This window comes from Tympanuchus pallidicinctus, unplaced genomic scaffold (assembly GCF_026119805.1).
Source record: "Tympanuchus pallidicinctus isolate F22 unplaced genomic scaffold, pur_lepc_1.0 scaffold7, whole genome shotgun sequence".
In the NCBI taxonomy this organism is placed as follows: Eukaryota; Metazoa; Chordata; class Aves; order Galliformes; family Phasianidae; genus Tympanuchus; species Tympanuchus pallidicinctus.
In genome coordinates, this window is record NW_026294791.1 from 25,154,836 (window position 1) to 25,174,776 (window position 19,941).

Genomic DNA, 19,941 nt, shown 5'->3' on the forward strand with positions numbered 1-19,941 from the left:
ATTAAAGAAATCCCCTGTGAAGAAGCACCTGCAGTATCACGCACAAGCTTAGAAGCCAGTTGCACAATTCTCTTTCTGAATGACTTAAGCAATTCAGCATGAATTTTTCTTTTATCTCCATCAAGAGCTTTCCTGTAGAGAGCTGCTCTCTGAAATTTTTTGGCTCATTTTTATAAAGTCTAAAACAGTCCTGAAATTGTTTGAAGGTCATTCTTTCCAGTGTAACTGGTTTGTCTTCTGTGAAGAAATCGATGACAGTAAAACCAATGCACTGAACTGCTGCCTTACTCCACAGAGCTGCATCCTGCATTCCTCACTGGCTGTGTTCTTTTTTTCTACTTCTAACCCTAATCAGATGTTATCAAACACTCTGATATCGACTCCAAGCTATCACAGCCAGCTCTAACATCTCCCACATGCATCAGAGCCTTCACGCATTTACCAACTGGAACTGTTTCTTATTAAGGGAACGTCAGGAATTGAATGTGACATTCTATTAACATTCTTCTCGACTATAAATGGTTCATTTTTCCCTGTTGTATCCAGCCAGGCTGCCCCTTTTATTCCCAGCAACACAAATGGAGTTTTATCAGCCTGAAAGAATCTTTCTTCTAAATGAAGCCCAGCACTGTAACAACTTGAAAGGCATCTTTAGGCAGCGTAGTAAAAATGTTTGATTTGTAATTGCCTGCTGAACTCTTGCACAGTCTGTTGCCATATGGTACCCTCCCCTCAGCTGGCAAACAATCTTTCCTTGTTCCTGACTCCTCGGCCTCCCTGCCCCCGCTTTTCTGGAGGGTATGGATAGGAAATCCGAAGGAGGAGTTTCTGCTGCTCTTCGTGTTGGCGGTGACATCATAGGTGGGCTGAACGGCTGAGGCTGGTGTGTTTGTTTAAAAAAAACTGTCCAAATGTGATGTATATGGAATCTGGGTCAGCTGTAGCTGGTTAGTGCACTTCTGCATGGGAGAGTACAACACCGCAGCTTCAAAAAAAAAAACAACAAAAAAAAACACATTGCTTTTTTTCCCTCCCTCCGGAATAAAACATACTGGAACTTTTTCTTCAATTATATTTAAATGATTTAAGTAGTTTGCTTATCGCATGGAGAAACCCAACTCCCCAGCGCAGCCTGGAGCTAACAGAGAAAGACAAAAGCAGTTTTCAACGACAACTGCAGCTTAACAATCTGCAACATTAGAAAACACAGAAAGAAAAGGCAACTTGGCCTCCGGATCGTCCACCTACGACAGAAGCAAACCAGCTGCAACATTCTTTTCTCTTGGTAAGTTTTCACATTATTCTTTCTTGCAAGTCTAATTTTGAGCTATATGCAAATTCTGCATGCATCCATCATCCACAGGCAATTATGAACAAACGAACCTCTCTCAGCCTGAGAGCAGTTTGACAAGTAAAATACAGACCTCATTTTCGTGACGTTTGGTAGAAACTTGGAAGGAATTAAAAAGCACTCTGCTTAAGAGCAGGGACTAACTCATTCCAGTTGCAAGGATGAACAAGTTTCAGTTGCTCTGCTGTAAATCTCCTGTAAGTTTTATGTTACTGAAAGTTACTGAGAAATCAGTACTATCAGATTCTTTGTTACGCATACAATTGGATATTGTGAACGGATTCATGTGAAAATCAGATCCCGCCAGAAAGCAAAAGCCAAAATTGCCATCGACCTCAGGGAGCTGGATTTCGCCCAGTGTTACAGCTCAGACCTAGCATTACTAGAAAATGGATACCTCAATAAAACTACTGTAAGAAATCCTAAGTAAACCAATGCACATCTCTAAGTACAATCATTGTGTGCCTTTCCAACTACAGCTTTATTTACGCTGCTTCTGAGTAGTGGAAGCAGCACGATTTGTACGACCGGTCAAGAAACCAGAGTCATTCACTGGTTCTGAACAAAATTAAGTTTGCAGCACTGCAGTCGTGGAGCCGAAAATCCAAAGGAATTGCTGTAATGGGCACTAGGCTCTTCCTTCTACAGAGTGTGTAAAGAGGGAAAAGAAAATTAAACGTATCGGAATGTAGCAGCAGCTTGTTTTCAAACAGTTTCATAAAAATGAAACGCAACTGACAAGGCAACAGTTTGCCTTGGAAAACAGAGGGGTTTGTTACAGTTCTTGAGGGGGTGGGAGGGGGAAAAGATGAAGTTACAAAGCAGCGATTAAAACAAGAACACTGCTTTACAAACAGAAAACAAAAGTACAGGGAGAAATAAACAAAGAAGTTGTTAAAACAAGTTGCTACTTTTGCCTTCCTTTATGCTGACTTTGAAATGAGAATATGGCAAATAATCCAGAACAATAGAAAAGAATTTAAGTTTCACATTTGCATTAACAAGCCCTCAGAAACGTCCGGCACAGCAAGAGGGTGAAGGGTGAACTCTGAAAGAAGAGTTACAGCAGCAAACTTAATGAAAATTTAGTAGCTATGGAATGAAGAAGTCTGAGGCAACCTTGACAAACAGAAAGATGGAGTCTTTCCAAGCTCTTGAGCCTTTTCTTTTCTTTTTTCTTTCTTTTTTTTTTTTTTTTTTTTGAACTATCCTTCTGTGCTTCCTACATGCTAACAGGAACAACTTAAGTCACAACAGCAACAACAAAAACCCATCTGAAGCCTACATTACATGCTTTGGACATCCATTCATTACTCCCCAAGCTTTTGATTTACACTGCTTAGAACAATTCCTAAATCTTTCCCAAATGAAAACAGCTGAGTCAATAATTTTACAGCAGTAAAATGGTTACATGCGAGGTTTTAACTCCTGCTCCTTTGCTGTCTTCCAGCTTTGGAGTTCAAGTTTTGAAAAGCTTATTTTAAACAAATAATGGGCTATTAATATTACGGTGTTGCCACAAGAATGATTTGAAATGTGATGGCCATGTAAACTTCTGCCAATAACTGCAGGCTATTATCAGGTTTTAATTATTGTTTTACTGGGCTTAATTGGCTGCTCGTAACATGTCCTATTAGTCTGGTCCTTGAAATTTACACAGCGATGAATGAAGCAGAACTTCCCAGAGCAAACAATTGCTAGATGCCTGACAGCTTTAGACTCCTGGAGGCCCCCAAATAACACAACAGAACGCACCAGTCTACTGGGGCTGCTTGTTAAGATGCTCCATCAAAACACGATGGGTGCAAACAAATGTAAACGAATCCTCATTAAGTTGCAGTAAAACACACACTTGTTGCTGGTTTTCAGAATATCTAGTATGACATGGTCTACAAATCTCTCCTGCAGGGAATTTCTAAGAACCTATCATTTCTTGAAGTGATAGATTTATAGTGAGTACTTCAAAAAAATACCTGAATATTTTTATTGCCTTTCCTAAAAGGAATCAGACTCCTGTTAAGCTCAGAAGTAGAATTCTGCCAGTCAATTCATCATCTATCCGACAAACAAAACTCAAGAACTTATTATTTCTGGACTCCAGTCAAAACAATTGAAAGCAATCCTGTTATTCCACCGAACACTTACTGGAAAAGCACTTGTTTATACAGGGGAAAGTAATTTACAGATGTACACAGATGCATCAGGAATCCATGTGAACTTTTTTTCCCCGCAGTGTTTTCCCATAGCAGTATGACTTCTAATGCTATGGACACAGACCTGAGCTAAAAACACTGTGCTTATTTGTGTCGGGGTAGGGGAATATAGATGGCTTTAATAATTTTAACTGCTTAGAGGATGTTAAAGAGAAAATGTACGTCTATGAGAAACATCAGCAATAAAGCTTTCAGATTTAATCATTCTCATAGGAACATTACTCTCACCATATCATTTACTTGCTCAAAAGCAAACAAAAAACTCAGCTGTTTTTTATAAACATGTACAACTTCCTGTTGTACGTGTTTATAAATGGAGGCTTATATAAAAGGCCCTGGTTAATATTTATCATCTGACCAAATCCTTTTGATAAATATTCTGGGTAAAGATAGATGCTGACACCGTGCTTTCCATAGAAAGGGAAGCCTACATTCACGTTTACCTGCAGCATTTCCATTACAGTCAGTCATCACAACCTACACAGCCCAGGGAGAGGTGATTTTCATCAGCTCTGAAAGAACAGATTTCCTAATTTCTGCTGTGGGTCTCCAAATTCTACGTCCTGCTGAACATTACACTCGTAGCAGCTCGATAAAGAACAAGGTTTGCAGCGCAGATAGTTAAAAGAAAGTACTCCTAAACCATTTCCCATCTCCAGTATTAGTCATTTTAAAGTCTCACATATTAGGCTATCGCTCTGGGATATTTTGGATAAGCAGCTTGTATTTTTATTTTATTTTATTTTATTTTTTTTTTAAGCTGCTTGCCCAGACCATCAGGAAATTTTTGAAACAGTGCTTTCATTTCCTTCTAAGATGATAAAAGCTCCAGGTAAATATGTTACGCAGAACCAGCTCTTGCATGACAAGCTCAGCATTAAGTTGCTTTAGCACCCCAAACAACATCTTAAAATGTTTAATTTTTTCCACCATCAAGTTTTCTGTGGAAGTACACATTACCTACCAGGTAGATTCTCAGAAGAAACTCACCTTTGCGTATGAGAATGAGTGAGTTTAATACAAGCTGTTTCAATTACTTAAAAGTTCTAGGGCATAATGTTGTGCAGCTGTTTCATTTGGTTATGCTACATAGACCATTTCATTCATTTTATAGTCCAACAGCACACATGTTGACAAAGAACTTCAAACTTTATTAAGCACGCAAGCTTAAATGTTCAAAATGAACATAATGATTAAAAGATAGTGGAAAGCAAGCTGCTACAGACTACTTGGTCAAATAGGGGTTTGCACTGCAAAATGTTTTACTTTTTTCAAATATTCATTTTATGTGCTTCAGGGGAAAAAACGTATTGCTTTTCCTCTCCCAGCCACTGATTACTTAAGTAACTGTACAGGTCTTAAAATAACTGCCAGGGACTAAGATGTTCTTCACCTTGTTAGGCTATGAAGTAGCTGCTATTAAAAAAAAAAGTAATATACTGAAATTTAATTACAGTTTCATACAGTGCACCATAAAGTCACTTTTCCTTCAACTGAAAATACTGAAGAACAACTGAAAAACAATTTAAGGGACACAACAGAGGTTTCCAACTTCAGTCTATTAATTTAGCTCATCCTTCTCCAGTTCAACACCACACACAGTTCTGTTTCCCACATCATCACCACGATTCATGTTGAAATTTAAACTAATGAACTTCAAACTCCGAGCACCACTTGAGTCATTACTGAAGCCTGAATTTGACAAAGGAAAATACACAATTAGTCCCAGAGAAAAACTATACTTTCCCCTATATATTTTTAACAGAACGTATTCCTTCAGCACAGACACACTAAAACTATGAACTGAGTTCTGTTTTCGAAATATATATACATATTTACCAGTAGTTCATAATCAAAATAAGAGTGAAACATATAGAAAAGATCTAATTATAAACTCTCTAATTACAAAATTCTCAAGATTTTAAGCGTTCTCTCATTTCTTACTCCACAATGTGTTAAAGGCAAATGCTTTCTTCCCCCTCAGAGCAGAACTTGTAATGCAACCGTGGACCATTTGATTGAGGATCCTAGATGTAATTCCCGATTGCACAGAGCATGTTCTGAAGTTTGCATTCACTGCTCACAGTTAAATCAAAAAATAAAAACTTGATGCACTTACTCTGAAGCTGCAAAGATGGAGTGTGCAGCAATAATATTAAAGTCAGTAAGAGAACAGGGAGAAGTGACCTGGTATAAAAGTCATCACTTGTAAAGCTGAAGGTGAAGGAAGCAGTATTAGCCTGCTTTGCCTTCAGGGAAACTGCTGCAGGACTGCCAAATGCACTTACATCTGAGTTTGGCAGGAACCGCATGAAAATTACTAACTTGCTCTGGGTTTACTTGACTCCAGCCTGTAACCATGCAAAGGCCACTGCACAAGGCCTTGTACAGCTGCTCACAGTAGACTGCAAATGAAAGCCAGGTCAGCAGCTGAGATGAGAGAGAATAGCAATCTGCTTGACAAGTCAAATTAAACATGAGAAATGAGGTTTTCTCCTGACTTTTGTGCTACCTTTGTTAATTATCTCAAATATTTAAAAACAAAGTAAACAAAATATGTATTTCTACAAGTATTCTTGTATTTTCATCACAGCACTGCAGTTATTTACACAGAATTAAAAAGAACAGGTTATTTTCTTAATATATGAATGACACAGTTCAGTATGGTATTTAAATTGGCAAACTACCTGACACTTTAATGTTACTGGGATAAATACATCCCCAAAGATATATGTGACAGTAGTGAGTTAACAGTAAAGTCAGCAAAGCAGAGATATGCAAGTTCAGATCACATCACATGATAGGCTTTCTTCACAGATTTGAAATTAATTAAATATGTAATTCTCATCAACATTAAGACAATTGTTTGACTCATATCCTACCTAACACCGTTGCCCAAAGTGGATGCATAAATGTATTTTTCAAGTCTACCATGTCTGTGTGTCTACAAACTTGAAAAACGCATGGGCGTATGAACGGATAGGTATGCACATGCTATTTAACAGGAGGTATCTATAGATACTAATAGATACTAATATAAACCCAAGAAAGTGGCAGAAAGGTTTGTGTGATCCAAATTCAAATCTTGTCAACTAATTTTGGAAAAATTAAAACCACCGCCTCCCAGCTTCCCTTCCATGCAAATATACAGCAGGCAACTTGGTACGATCGATAAATCTGTGCTTTACTTATAGTGAGTAGGCGACTATGTGCTTTGAAACTAACCTAACAGAATCTAACTGCAACCAAAAGACTCCAAACGCTTGTCTACAGGCACACAGGCACAACAAAACCCATCAGTTTAGTTAGTTTAAGCATTAGAGCCTTAGTTATGGCTCTAATTAATTATGTTCTATCTGTTCAACAGTCTCTTCTAAGTCATCACACTTCCTCCAAAATGAAGATACTAAAATGGACTTTGGGTATGCTGTTGTTCCTACTGCTGTCTATCGGGCGCTGTACAGAACCATCAACCCTCAATAAAACATCCCAACGGAGGCATCCTCGTTCCACAGATGGTGGAGAGGAAGGGAAGAAATGTGGTTACACCTTCTTGGTCCCAGAACAAAAAATCACAGGGCCAATCTGTGTGAATAACGAACCAGGTACTGGTAACAGAAAAGATGAAGTCACAAGAATGGACATAGAGAACTTGAAGGATGTGCTGTCCAAGCAAAAACGCGAGATTGACATCTTGCAGTTGGTGGTAGACGTGGATGGAAACATTGTGAACGAAGTAAAGTTGCTGAGGAAAGAAAGCCGCAACATGAACTCTAGAGTCACTCAACTCTACATGCAACTCTTGCATGAGATAATCCGAAAGCGCGATAACTCACTTGAACTTTCCCAATTGGAAAATAAAGTCCTCAATGTAACAACAGAAATGCTGAAGATGGCAACAAAATACAAGGAGCTTGAAGTAAAATATGCAGCACTGACTGACCTTGTAAATAACCAGTCTGTGATCATCTCCCTGTTGGAAGAGCAGTGCTTGAGAATCTTCTCACGACAGGACACCCATGGGTCCCCACCGCTCGTCCAAGTAGTGCCGCAGCACATTCCCAACAGTCAGCCATACACTCCTGTTCTCCTGGGAGGCAACGAGATACAGAGAGACCCAGGGTACCCCAGAGACAGGGATGTAAGGCCACCACCTGATCCGGCTACTTCTCCTACAAAGAGTCCCTTCAGAGTACCGCCGTTGGCTTTAATTAACGAAGGTGAGTGAACTATTGCTATTTGTCTAATTCCTCAGAAGGAAACTGTCCTGATTATAAGATGAAGAATTAGAGGTACCTCCTATACTAACCCTTCTTCCAGATTGAATTTCTGAACATTGGCTGTTTCAAAAAATGCATCTTCTGCAACTATGGCTTAAAATTGCAATCTGTGAAATAACACCTTTGAGTCACAAAGTGCAGGGGCTGGCACCTCCAGCTGGGTTTTACTTATGGGAGTGAAAATTCATTTTCAGCATATGCTTTCTAGTATCTATTGCTCTTTCTCTGAAGATTCTCAATGACTACATGTTACACTAACTAGTAACAGGGAACACGAGACAAGCTAATTCACCCTAAGTAAAGAAAATAATTTTAAGTAGATGTCCTTTAGAGCTATACGTACAGAACTTGCCAGAAGTTATTCCTGTTGGAAGAATTTTAGCCCTTAAGTTCTGACCTGCTGTAAGATGAGCACCGCACAACAGACAACGACCAAAGGTGTGGATGAAATACTTGAGCGTGAAACAAGTTTGAGAGGACAAATAAAGGAAGGCTGGGTCTTTAAGTGAGTAACTAGGTTCACAACAATCTGATGTTAGTAGGATGTCAAGTAAAATCACAAATATTATGAAAACACATGCAGGGGAATTTATCACATCTTCATGTTGCATTCCTTAGACTATTACATAAATACATTTTTCACTACAAACAGAACTACTGACAAGAAAATTAACTACTACTGAGATGCTCTGAATTCAATTAAAACTCTATTAAATCTTTTTCAGAATTACAGTAAAAAAAATTAAGGATTCAGAAAACACAACTCATGTTTTTCATAGACAACTCTTGCTTTTGGCTTCTTTAGCTTGCACAGCAGGAATAGTTAGCCTTCTATTCACCCCTAAGTTGCCTTTAGTTACAGTTGGAAATTCAGCTTGGTTCTTAAGTTGAAGGCATTTATTTGTGATTATCTCACAGCAACACAAACAACTAGCTGCTGATGTAAAGAATGACTACTTCTATTCAGATCTGTAGAACATTCAGGCATGAGCCCAACTCAAATGTCAGATGCCATGAGAATTTAAGTCACACATCATGACACAAAGGGAACAGCTAATATAAAAGCATTAACATCCAGTCACACAGCATAAGTATAATTCCAAAAAACAGCCATTTCCTGTTTCCCAGAAAACCTATGCTTCAAGGTTGCATGTTTTTTAGATGTATCATTTTCTCTCATTACATACCTGCTGTACACGTGAAATGAAGCAAATTAAATTATCTACTAGTTTTCACTGACCCATTAATTCCTAGAAGTCCACAATTTAAATCCATTTTTACAAAGGAGCACAAAGCACAAAACCTTAGGAAGATTAACTTATTCAAAGAAACAGCTGCACGCAACAAGTTATGAAAATGTCAAATGTGCATTTTCAATTGCTAGCGGGGAGTAAAACTCAGAAAGTCTGGGGGAACAGCAGGCCCAGCTCACTTTCAGAACAGTTCTTCAATTTGCATTAACATTGCTTTAGAAATTGAGGAAGAGTTTTCCACGAATTTCAGTTGTCACAGTTATCTCAGTGCTTGTGATAACAGCCAACATCCCCAAATCGTCCTGCATTTGTGTTAAAGCACAAAAGCAGCTACAAATTGAACAGGTACTTGAAAATTCCACATGCACAACCTAATGCACATGCTAATACATCCCAGTTAATAATGTAACTTAAGTATATACCCTGCTTTATTTTGGGATTTTCCTTTAGTACTGATCATAGTCCTCTGTGCGAAGCTCAAATAAGCATTATTTCTATGTCATCAGTCCAAGAGAAGACAACAGAATATGGAATGTATTGTAAATGAATGTAAATCACGTGTCTAAAACATTTCAGAAGTAAAATACTAACAGATCCATCACGTTCTTAACTTAAAACTACTTAAAACCACTGAAAAGTTGTGTCAGTTTGCCCCAACACCTTAGTAAACACAGACTGTTACAGAACACACAGAGGAGTTGGATTAGATGATCTCCAGAGGTCCTTTCCTGCCCATACGTATCACATAATCATAGATTTCTATTCCTTACACAGGTAATACATTTTTAACTAAACTTAAAAGCAACAGGATTTCAAAGGTACAGCTTTTTTTGATTAAGAAACCCTGCACCCGTACCAACACTATGGTAAACACTGTGGAGAATCTTTCACTATTTCAGAATCTCAGCATTTGCACTGAACAAGGAATGGATCTCTTCTTAGACCAGGAATTTAAAATCAAATTGGATGTAACAAGTTTTACTCCTCAAAAAAAAAAAAAAAAAAAAAAGAAAAAATTGAGACTATGCACCTGAAGTCATGGGATTTGATACTTTTCCTAATGCTGAAAGCAGAAGTTTGTCAACTCTAGTACAAGACTAATTCACAGTATGGACACAGACAAATCTGAGCATCAAAAAGCAGATAAACTACATCCTATGGTCTTAATGCCATTTGAAGTTCAATGGCTTTGGCTAGTACAATTTGTCTGCCATGAAAGCTAAATCCCTTAAAATCACTCCAAACATCTGCACAGTTTGCTCATGCAAAAATGGACCCCTCATTTCTCCTCAAGAGGAAATTAAAGGAAATAATACATGGCAGGTCTAATTGAGCTATTTTCAATGTTTAATATTATTAAAAACCTACTTCTGTTTACACTTCTTCTAATGCAGTAACTGCTTCACGAGAATACTTGTAGAGTGACCTCGGTGTTCAGTTATACAGAGCCCAATTTTACTCCAGGCAGTTCAAGGAAAGGAAACGACATCAAACCTAGCCTAGGAGATGCATAAAGAAGTTGCAATGTACATTATCTACATGGAAATTTTAACTGTGAACAAGGGAAAAAACACTCATAGCAAAGCTACTGTGTTTCTTTCCTAAACATAATATGTGCAATGACATAATAACACTTGTAACATAATAATAAGACAAGCACTAAAAGAATGACAAAACATCAGATATTGACCACACAGTATGCACAGCAGTACAGCTCAGTGTGGGCAGGCACTGCTGCAACCAGAAGCTGCAAGTCACCTACTCCAGATACACAAACTTTCTGCGTGCTCATTAATATGAAATGTTCTACAGATTTCTTGCTAATTATAGACTTAGGTAACAGGGAAGTAATACCTAAAGAATATATTTAAAAAAAAAAATAAAATTTCAATTTGCTTTTGCCTTGGAAACTTCGTCTGCAATGAAGGTCACTTTCACTCAACCTCTGCTTTTAATTAAGGAACCTCAACAGCAGTCTTTCATGCCTCTTTTCACATTAGCCTCTTCTGTGACTGATGAGAATTTTTTCTGATCTTCCAGATTTGAGAAAAAAAAAAAATAATAATGGAAAGCAGTAGGTCATTTATTTCCAGATTTACTGAGTTTGAGCTTTTAAATGCCTTTAAAGCATCCTCCATTTACTAGCCATCAGAGCACAGCCTGCTTTGCTTTACTAAATAGCTGGTCTCTAATCAAGCTGACTGAAGTAACGATACATGAACAGACATAATTAAAATATTACCAAAAATGAAAGGCAAATAAAGCAAACATTAGAGTTATGTAAGGTCCATGCTTATTACTGTATGGTCTTCTGTAAGTAGTGTTTGTAAAGTCTATATTCCTATGCCCCAAAATAGAGTTTCCAAGCAGCCCTGCCAATAATACTTTTTAGAATCACGAACCTGAAAACACACGTGTGCCCTATTAGCTGCTCAAAGCCCATCTGCCACCACTTGCCTATTTCCTCCCTCGGAGCAGCCCTTCCACATGTAGCACAAATGGGCAGCACATGAAACTCACACAGACTCCCACTCACATTTATTTAGCCGGCTGCTCCTTGGATGGGGTAAGAACACAAAAACACAAGTGATGCACTGTAAAGATACTCCGTTTCCCTAAATTCCACATCTGTACGTTCTGGCACTAAGTAGCTCTCTAGGACTGTGCGTTCAAGTGTGGGAGGCTTTGTTTTGGTTTGTGTGTTTCGTGTCTGGCTTTCTTCACTTTTGTTTTCAACTGACCAGTTTCAATTGAGCACGCTACAAAGTAAGTTGCCATTTAAGTTTGGTATAAGTGGTAAAGGAGGAAACAGTTGATGCAAATTGTAACGTACTTCTTCAGCACCACCAGCCAGGGAATAAATCCTTGCCAGGACAGTTAAAAATCACATGCTGCTAAATGAAGTGTGTTATCTGTTCAGCAAAGTTATTATTTTATTCAAAATAGAATGTGATGCATTTATTTTTATACTTTATATGCATACATACAAAGCAACTTTTTATGCTGTTTTTCATAGCAATTTTACCTTGACTGAATTTCTGACTTTCCATTATCTCCAAGTCTTTCACGGCAAAACCAAACATTTTGGAACTGTGTGCACCGCACAGCCAACCTTGAACTCTGACAGAATTTCTCTCCATAAAGGTCCGTTCAAAGACTGCCAACATGCCAAAGATGCTGGGTATTCCAACAGTGGCATTTATATGATCAAACCCGAAAACAGCAACGAACCAATGCAGTTATGGTGTGAGAACAGCTTAGATCCCGGAGGATGGGCAGTTATTCAGAAGAGAACAGATGGATCTGTCAACTTTTTCAGGAACTGGGACAGTTACAAGGTAACTTCTGGAATGCTGAAAATCAGCACCTTCATTTTGGTGTGACACTGAGTTATCTATGTTATCTACTGCAGTCCAGGTGTTAACATCCCCAATGCAATTCTTCATCCTAAATGTTCCCCGTGAGTGGTAAATACTGAAGAGATGAAAATAGAGTGTCACTTAAGCTAGAAAGGAAATGAACTGCACAGAAGCAGGAGGGGCTCTCCTCAGAGATGGATGCATTTCAGTAGGAACGTCTTATTTCACTGAATGCATTGCTTAACTTTGTATTGACTCACAGTTTGAAACTGTCTGTTTGTAATGCACAACACAACATTTGTGAAGAGATGTTACTCTAGACAGTGACTGGGAAGTCATTAATTACAGGGACCTAACTGAACACATGCTTTCCATTAACACACAAACTACAGTAAGTACTCAGAAAGTTTAATTGTCTCCTCTATGAATAAGTAATTCCGGGCAGTGAAATTATTCATTTGAGCATACCAAAAGAGTTGTAGAATCAGGGCCTCAACTTTAAAATGTTCTTAGTGATAAATTAAAAGAAATCATTCTCACACCTTTAGAACTATATCAGAAATCTTTGCGAGATGTAGGGCTTGTGAAGGGAAACATGTTCTTACTGTGATACCATGCGTATTATGATATATTATGCTATATTATGGTATCAGGCAATACACCTGGGCCAAAAAAAACCCATACTGCTTTGAAATAATTACATCCTCAGCAGAAAATGTGAAAATCTGTTTTTTTTGTTTTTGTTTGTTTTTAAACAATCACGGTCTAACTTCATAGATGCAGGGCAGCTCTTTCCTGTGTGCTTACTTCAAACGGACCTCCAGTTGTGGCTTTCCTTATATTTAAGAGAAAACAGACATTTAACTCAATTGGACCAAAAGCATCACCTATGCAAAGAAATGACAAGATTACTAGGAGGATTTTCACCTTTTTTTTTCTTTCCTCACTACACTTGTAGAATTTAATCATTACTCTTTAACAGTTGTTCAGTCTTTATTTCTGAGAATGGTGGGTGGGCTTTTCCCACACACCTCAAAATATCATAAGGCAGTTAGTTATATCATCTTACAAAGTCGCCATAAGCATTTTTAACATAACACATTGGAAGTGTGTAGTAAGAGAGTATAATGTGTGTACAAGAGTGTATTAAGTGTATTATGAGTCTATAACTGGCACTTGACAGAAGGCCAATCTTGATCAAGCTTGCTCCCAAGTGATTTTTCATTTTAGTAGGCTTCAATGTGTTAAGAGAGAAGCTGAAATCAAGCAATACACCATTCAAATTAAATACATGTTCTGTTGTAATGGCTGAAGATTGTATTCTTAGTATCCTTATTACCAAACCTCGAGTACTTAAAGGCACACTACTGCATGCAGCTGACTTAAATAAACTGCAGGCTGCACTGCCGACAGCACGGATGCCCCCCATTCTATTTTTGTGTGCCTGCACAGCTCCATTAGTGCAACTGACAACTCTGCCATCTTTAATGAATCTCTACTATGTCATTCTGCTAGTAGTTCATAAATAGCTAGCAGTAAATAAATGGCCAAGGGCAGCAAACAACGCATTTAAATGCATGTGTTGAGTAGCCATCCTGGAGTTTGAAAGGTGTTCAGTACCCCAGTTCCATTGGTTTATAAAACTCCTGCTGATAAAAGCCTGACAAACAAGAAAAACTGGAGTGAACATCTCCTTCTTATCTTTCGTACAGAAAGGATTTGGAAACATTGATGGAGAGTACTGGCTGGGACTAGAAAATATTTACATGCTTACCAATCAGGATAATTACAGACTACTGATTGAATTAGAGGACTGGAGCAACAAGAAGGTCTATGCAGAATACAGCAGCTTCCGTCTGGAGCCCGAAAATGAATTCTACAGGCTACGCTTAGGAACATACCAAGGAAACGCAGGCGATTCCATGATATGGCACAACGGAAAGCAATTCACAACACTGGACAGAGACAGAGATATGTATTCAGGTAAGGCAACTACCACCTACTTGAAAAACACACACAGTAGATTCCAGCAGTGATATCCTTAAAGAAAAAAATACAAGAAAAACGATGCAAGTTCTGATAGAATAACTCAACTAAAAGATATTTAAAATAGATCAAGAAAAATTGCACTGATTTCGTAACTTAGCTCAATGACAACCTCACCTCACGCATGTGATTCTTTGCAGTCAGGACACCTTCCCAGGTGAGCTCCCAGAACAGCAAGGCCACATAAATACAACCTCCATGAACAGAAGGTTCTGAATAGCACCAAAGGAACTGCAGCTGTGAACAGGCTCTTAGTTACATGACTATACTTGAGAAACGGGCAGATCACTTCATTTAATTCTCCTTAAAGAAGGCTTTGTTATTTCTTTTTTCTCTAAAACCTTAGGGCTAAGAGAAGAAGCAGAGAAGTATAACAATAGAACTGCACTTAAGAATTAGTCTCTATTTTTTCCTCAGCTGTCAATAACCAAAAAGCTACACAAACTCTGCAAACTCACAGAAGCCTCACAGAGTGAATGCACAATTAGCAAGCAGTGATCTGTGGAACGTGGACCCGAGTGCTGCTTGGGACTGCATCAATTCACATCACTTCCACAGAAGTATTTCTGAACAGCACATAACCCAAGTTCTTTGAACGTTAGCTCACTGAAAAGCACTGCTAGTATTCTGAGAACAGTTGATCTCCATAGTTTTCAGCAGTCACATTAAGTACCGTGTTAATTATCTCCCTCCAGACAGAATGCAGAATTTAGGTAGAAGCAGCAACTGATATGACTGCAACAAGACACTGAAAGTCCCCTCTGAGAAACAGCCAGAATGTGAAAGTGTTTTACTGATCTCCTGCATTTCTTCTCTACTAACAGTGACTTTACCTACTTCTTTCTGTTCCACAGGAAACTGTGCTCATTTCCACAAGGGAGGCTGGTGGTACAACGCATGTGCACACTCCAATCTCAACGGGGTGTGGTACAGAGGAGGCCACTACAGGAGCAAATACCAGGATGGAATATTTTGGGCTGAGTACCGGGGAGGTTCCTACTCCTTGAAAGCAGTTCAAATGATGATCAGACCTATAGACTGAGGAGGAAAATCCCACAGTGCTCAAGCCATCAAGTATAAACTTATCGGTGCTTGGGTTACAGAAAAATAAAATATTACTTCCAAATCATTATTTTGCACAATCTGTCCCTGCAAAATGCAGGCCTACTATTTTCCTTTCTCCCCAGTTGCCCCTTGCCTTCTTTTTTTTTTTTTTTTTTTAATTAAAGAAACCTTTTCTACTGTAATAGACAGTGTTTTTCAAACATGTATTCAACACAAACAGATGTTCACATTTGTGATGCGTATTTATCTATGTTCAAGCCCAACATGCTTCATGTAAACAACCTTTAAGGTTGGTAAGAAAGACGTCCAGATAAATGAAAAGATACAAGCTTATCACTTAAAATGCTTGTGCTTCTTCAGACCAGTTCAACCCTTAAATGTAAATATGTGAAATGACATTGTCTTGCTTTAATGTGAAAATTAACCAGTTATTTAACAATTTATTTAAAAATGTTGCTATAACTCAATGAAAATCTGACTTCACATTACTGTTTAAGACTTACGCCCAGAAGCTACCTAAAAAACTGAAGACATGCTAGCTTTCCAACAGAGGGAGATTTTGCTACAAATAATTATTTCAAAATGAAGTGGTGAATTAAACATACATTTCTTAATGGTGTAGGAATTCCCTAAGATCTGCAGGTCATAACTTCTGCTCAACACTTACACAAAGAGAGAAAAAGAACAGCTCTTTGAAGTGGATGATAAAAACTCAAGACAACCAAATCATTCACCCTACTTAAAAACATCTTTTGATACTTCAAACTTAGATGGCAAAATGGAAAAGTTCCGATAATAAAATCAGGACTTTACATGTGGAGATTCTCTCCTGCTTCCATTAGGACTGATGAGGTCTGAACAGATACTCACAAGTGTTAGTTTAGAGAAGAACCAAGTCTCACAAGAGTAATACAAGTTTTCTACCTGTCAGCCTCTATCATACCAACATAGCTTCCTGCTGACATAGATTAGGAATCAGCTCTGAGAACCCAAAACTAGTGGACTGCTCTTATGACACAAATATTTCCCCTCCCCTATGTGTATACTACTCTAATTCTATCTATATTAAATGTTTTTGCCTTCTGGATATCTGACTTCCACTGGGATTAATATGTAATTTAAGAAGTTCATTAGAAAATACTTCCCCAACCTTCAACAAATGCAATACAAGATAATGCACCAAAACAACATACTTCCCAAGCATGACATAACCAAATGCTCATTTAAGCTATCAGAGTCTGAAATGCAACCAAAACATTTCTTTGGCACTTCATATGTTTTAAAAGAACTTTGCCCCACTTAGCCTAAGAAGCAGTAACAGCTAAAACAAGAATTTAACATTATTGTTGTACCCAAATTAATCAACACCAACAGCTCTACAAAACATTGTAATTTAGAGGAGAGAAAAGAGCATTTTGGTTTCAAAGCACATTCCCTCTATATTTTAATAGGTCATATATGGCTTCAAGGGTTGTAGTTCATCTTTTTGGACAGGGATCGAAGTCAGTGAGTTTCAACAATATTTAGCTGAGGGTGGGGGAAAGAGGAAAACAACGAATCAGTTCCAGCATATTTCATTCCTGACTTTCAAGAATATTAACAGATGTTATTTAAGATTGCAGTTCTGAAATTGGACTTCATGTAAGGAGTATTTGTTTGTTACAGACGTTGTACAAACCTCATTGATTGAGTGTTCTACAAAATGCTTTTTCAATTGCAGATGCTTAAAATTCAAGCCACCTATAGTCTACTCTTTTTTCTGTGGTAGCTAGTTAGAAAAGCAGTTCAGTTAAGTCTTAAAACTGAAAATGACCTGGGAAATGGTCTTTAATGAACACTTCTGTCAGCTTTAGTTACTTCAACGTACAGATTTCATCTGCTTGGAAGAGATCTTGTTTTACCACAAGAATCTACTGCCCGCTACAAAAACAGCATGTGTTTATTCAGCACAGTCAGTGAAAGGTGTGTTCTGCAGAAATCCCTTGGTGAAATCAGTTTGCAGTCAGCCTTTAAATTAAATCTTATTAGACACCTAAGACAGCCTCCCTTAATTTAAAACTACAGAATGAAGTCAACTAAACATTACTACAAATTTACCTCAAAGCTTCTGACTGCACAAATGCCATAAGAGGAAAGAACTCCTCTCACGTTGCCAGGTTATGATTACAAGGAGAGTGAATGTAACACCTCTTTATCAAGTTGATTTACATCTCACAACAAACTTCTACTTACAAATGCTTACAATACTATCAGTAATTCTGGGGCTAAATGTTCTAAGCAGTGTAAATGATTATGTTTTTGTGCTGTCTCTCACTTTTCTGCAGCAGTTTCCCAAAGAGGTTGTAGCAGCATCCCTCAAGCTTATTGCACTAGACATTGAGAAGCACTGTCCCAGAAGGACAGAGCTTTCACCATTCCTGTAGGGCCACTTCAAATATAACCAAACAGACCTTGAAAATGTTTAAACTGTTAAAGGCTGAAACAGTTTGCAAAAATGTTTCCAAAGTGTCTTTGCAAGCAACACCACTGAAGTAGCTGAATGGTCAGCAGATGAACACTTCAATAATCTGTTTTCCCATTTCTGGATATAGATCCTAAAAGACAGCTATAAGGAAGCATTTCACACAGTAGTACTGCTTAGTTAAATAAAAACCTCACTTCTCATGACGTGGCTCACTTGTTTCATTGCACAACCTCAGATCTCTCAGAATTCTGTAAGACTCCTGAGAAAGTGCATTTGTTCCAAGGCAAAATATAACATCATAGACACAGCTGCCATTTGTTTTGACTACTCTAATGGGTCAGGTGATTCAGCAGCGATAACACATCCCAGACCAGACAATGAGGACTTCATACTGCACTCATTTATTGCCCTCGAACAGCTTCTAACTCTCACATTCAGGTTAGGAGCCCACAGACCACGTGCTGCTTTTACTTGCCATTCGAGATCTCTGCAGTCAAGACATTTCTTGTTGTTACAAGGAACTGAAAATCTTTCTTGGTAAGTATGGAAGAATGTTTTTGTCTTGTCCACAGTGAGTTGTGGTAAGCAGTAAGAAAACAATCTGTACTTCTGTGGCTCAGAAACCACCTCCATTGCAAAGGCAACACAATAAAACAGTTAAGCTTTAAACCATAACACAAAGACAGTAAAAAAAAAACCTGAAAGATATCCAACGCCCACATTTGGTTGAATGGACAAATCTAGATCTCTCCAGGGTAAAACATAAGTCCTGGAAATCGCAGCTGAGATACCTGTATGTGCTCACTACACTACGGTCTTCCAAGCAGTGCCCTTCACCACCAAGGCAAGCACTGCTCTGGAAGGGATTTCCAAAAGTTACTATAGAAGATTTGATTCTCTGCACTATTCTGAAGAGCAGTTTAGAGGATAACAGAAACCTCAGCAGCTGTGTGAACACTGAAGGGAGCCCCTTCTTTTCTGCAGAAGGAAGGGACCTTATGATTCCTCCCCTCTGCAGCACATACCATCTTCAGAACTGCAATTTAGGTAGAATTCTGCACACATTTTGAACAAGGAGCAGCAATACGCCTGCATCTGATTCTGAAGTAACAGCAGAAAACCATCCTTCCAGGAATTGTAATTTGCAGCTGGGAAGCTTAAAACAGAAAGCAAGTTCGGTTCTTCTGTCCCATATCAGGCTCAGGTCAGCATAAACTCCTTGGGAAAGAAACATCAGAAATAATACTCTGCAAATCTACTCCAGTGTTTCTGGAGATGAAAAACTGATCAAATGAGAAAACTAGGACTCCGCAGTCGACCTTGCAAGATGGATGCAGATTCACCACAACTGTAGCTGCAAAGCAATTTGCTTGTTTGTTTGGCCACACGTATAAATCTTTCCACATTAATTTTAGAGCAGCGCATCGATGAGCATTTGCTTTTTCTTATGAGAAGTATAGGCTCAGGGGACACTGTGTCATTACTGAGAATTCCTACCACAGGAAAGCAGGTCACAAAACCCCCTAACAACAGCTGGTCACAGCAAAGCACTAAGCTCCCCTTCTTCCTAAAAAATATTTACTTTGATAAATTATTAAGTCAAGCCAAAAACTTACTCTGAACCAAAAAGTTACACAGAGTTTCTCATGTATGAAGAGGAAACCATCTGTAACAGAAGAAAACCTAAAAAATCCCCTAAAAATGTGGAGAACAATGTTCTAAATATAGACTGGCAGGTAGTAAAACAGTATGTTAAAAATGCCTGACAAAGAGACCAGAGTGCAAACAACTCTCTGCATAGAAGTAGGTTTTAGAAAACCATAATGGCACAGGACAGAGTATCACGAGATTTGGAAAAAATCTAAAAGCAGGTTGGCTTGAGACTCTGTAATAGGCAAGGAAACAATTTG

General features: G+C 38.3%; 2 protein-coding genes across 13 annotated transcripts in view; one reads left to right on the forward strand and one right to left on the reverse strand.

The window, feature by feature from the left end:
* RALGPS2 (Ral GEF with PH domain and SH3 binding motif 2) overlaps nucleotides 1–19,941 on the reverse strand; it is a 109,637-nt gene that overhangs the window by 33,052 nt on the left and 56,644 nt on the right. The window lies entirely within an intron of this gene.
* ANGPTL1 (angiopoietin like 1) lies at nucleotides 883–18,231 on the forward strand. Its single transcript, XM_052665860.1, has 5 exons — nucleotides 883–1,285; nucleotides 6,932–7,784; nucleotides 12,242–12,435; nucleotides 14,169–14,439; nucleotides 15,357–18,231. Exons 2-5 carry the CDS (start codon nucleotides 6,962–6,964, stop codon nucleotides 15,542–15,544), a joined length of 1,476 nt encoding a protein of 491 aa, XP_052521820.1. The 5' UTR covers nucleotides 883–1,285; nucleotides 6,932–6,961; the 3' UTR covers nucleotides 15,545–18,231.

Bases quoted from the DNA above. Each gene is read 5' to 3' on its own strand.
- ANGPTL1 (XM_052665860.1), top strand. From the start codon at position 6,962: ATGAAGATACTAAAATGGACTTTGGGTATGCTGTTGTTCCTACTGCTG. The intron at 7,785-12,241 runs GTGAGTGAACTA...CTCTCCATAAAG, and splicing joins GTTGGCTTTAATTAACGAAG to GTCCGTTCAAAGACTGCCAA. The intron at 12,436-14,168 runs GTAACTTCTGGA...TCTTTCGTACAG, and splicing joins GGAACTGGGACAGTTACAAG to AAAGGATTTGGAAACATTGA.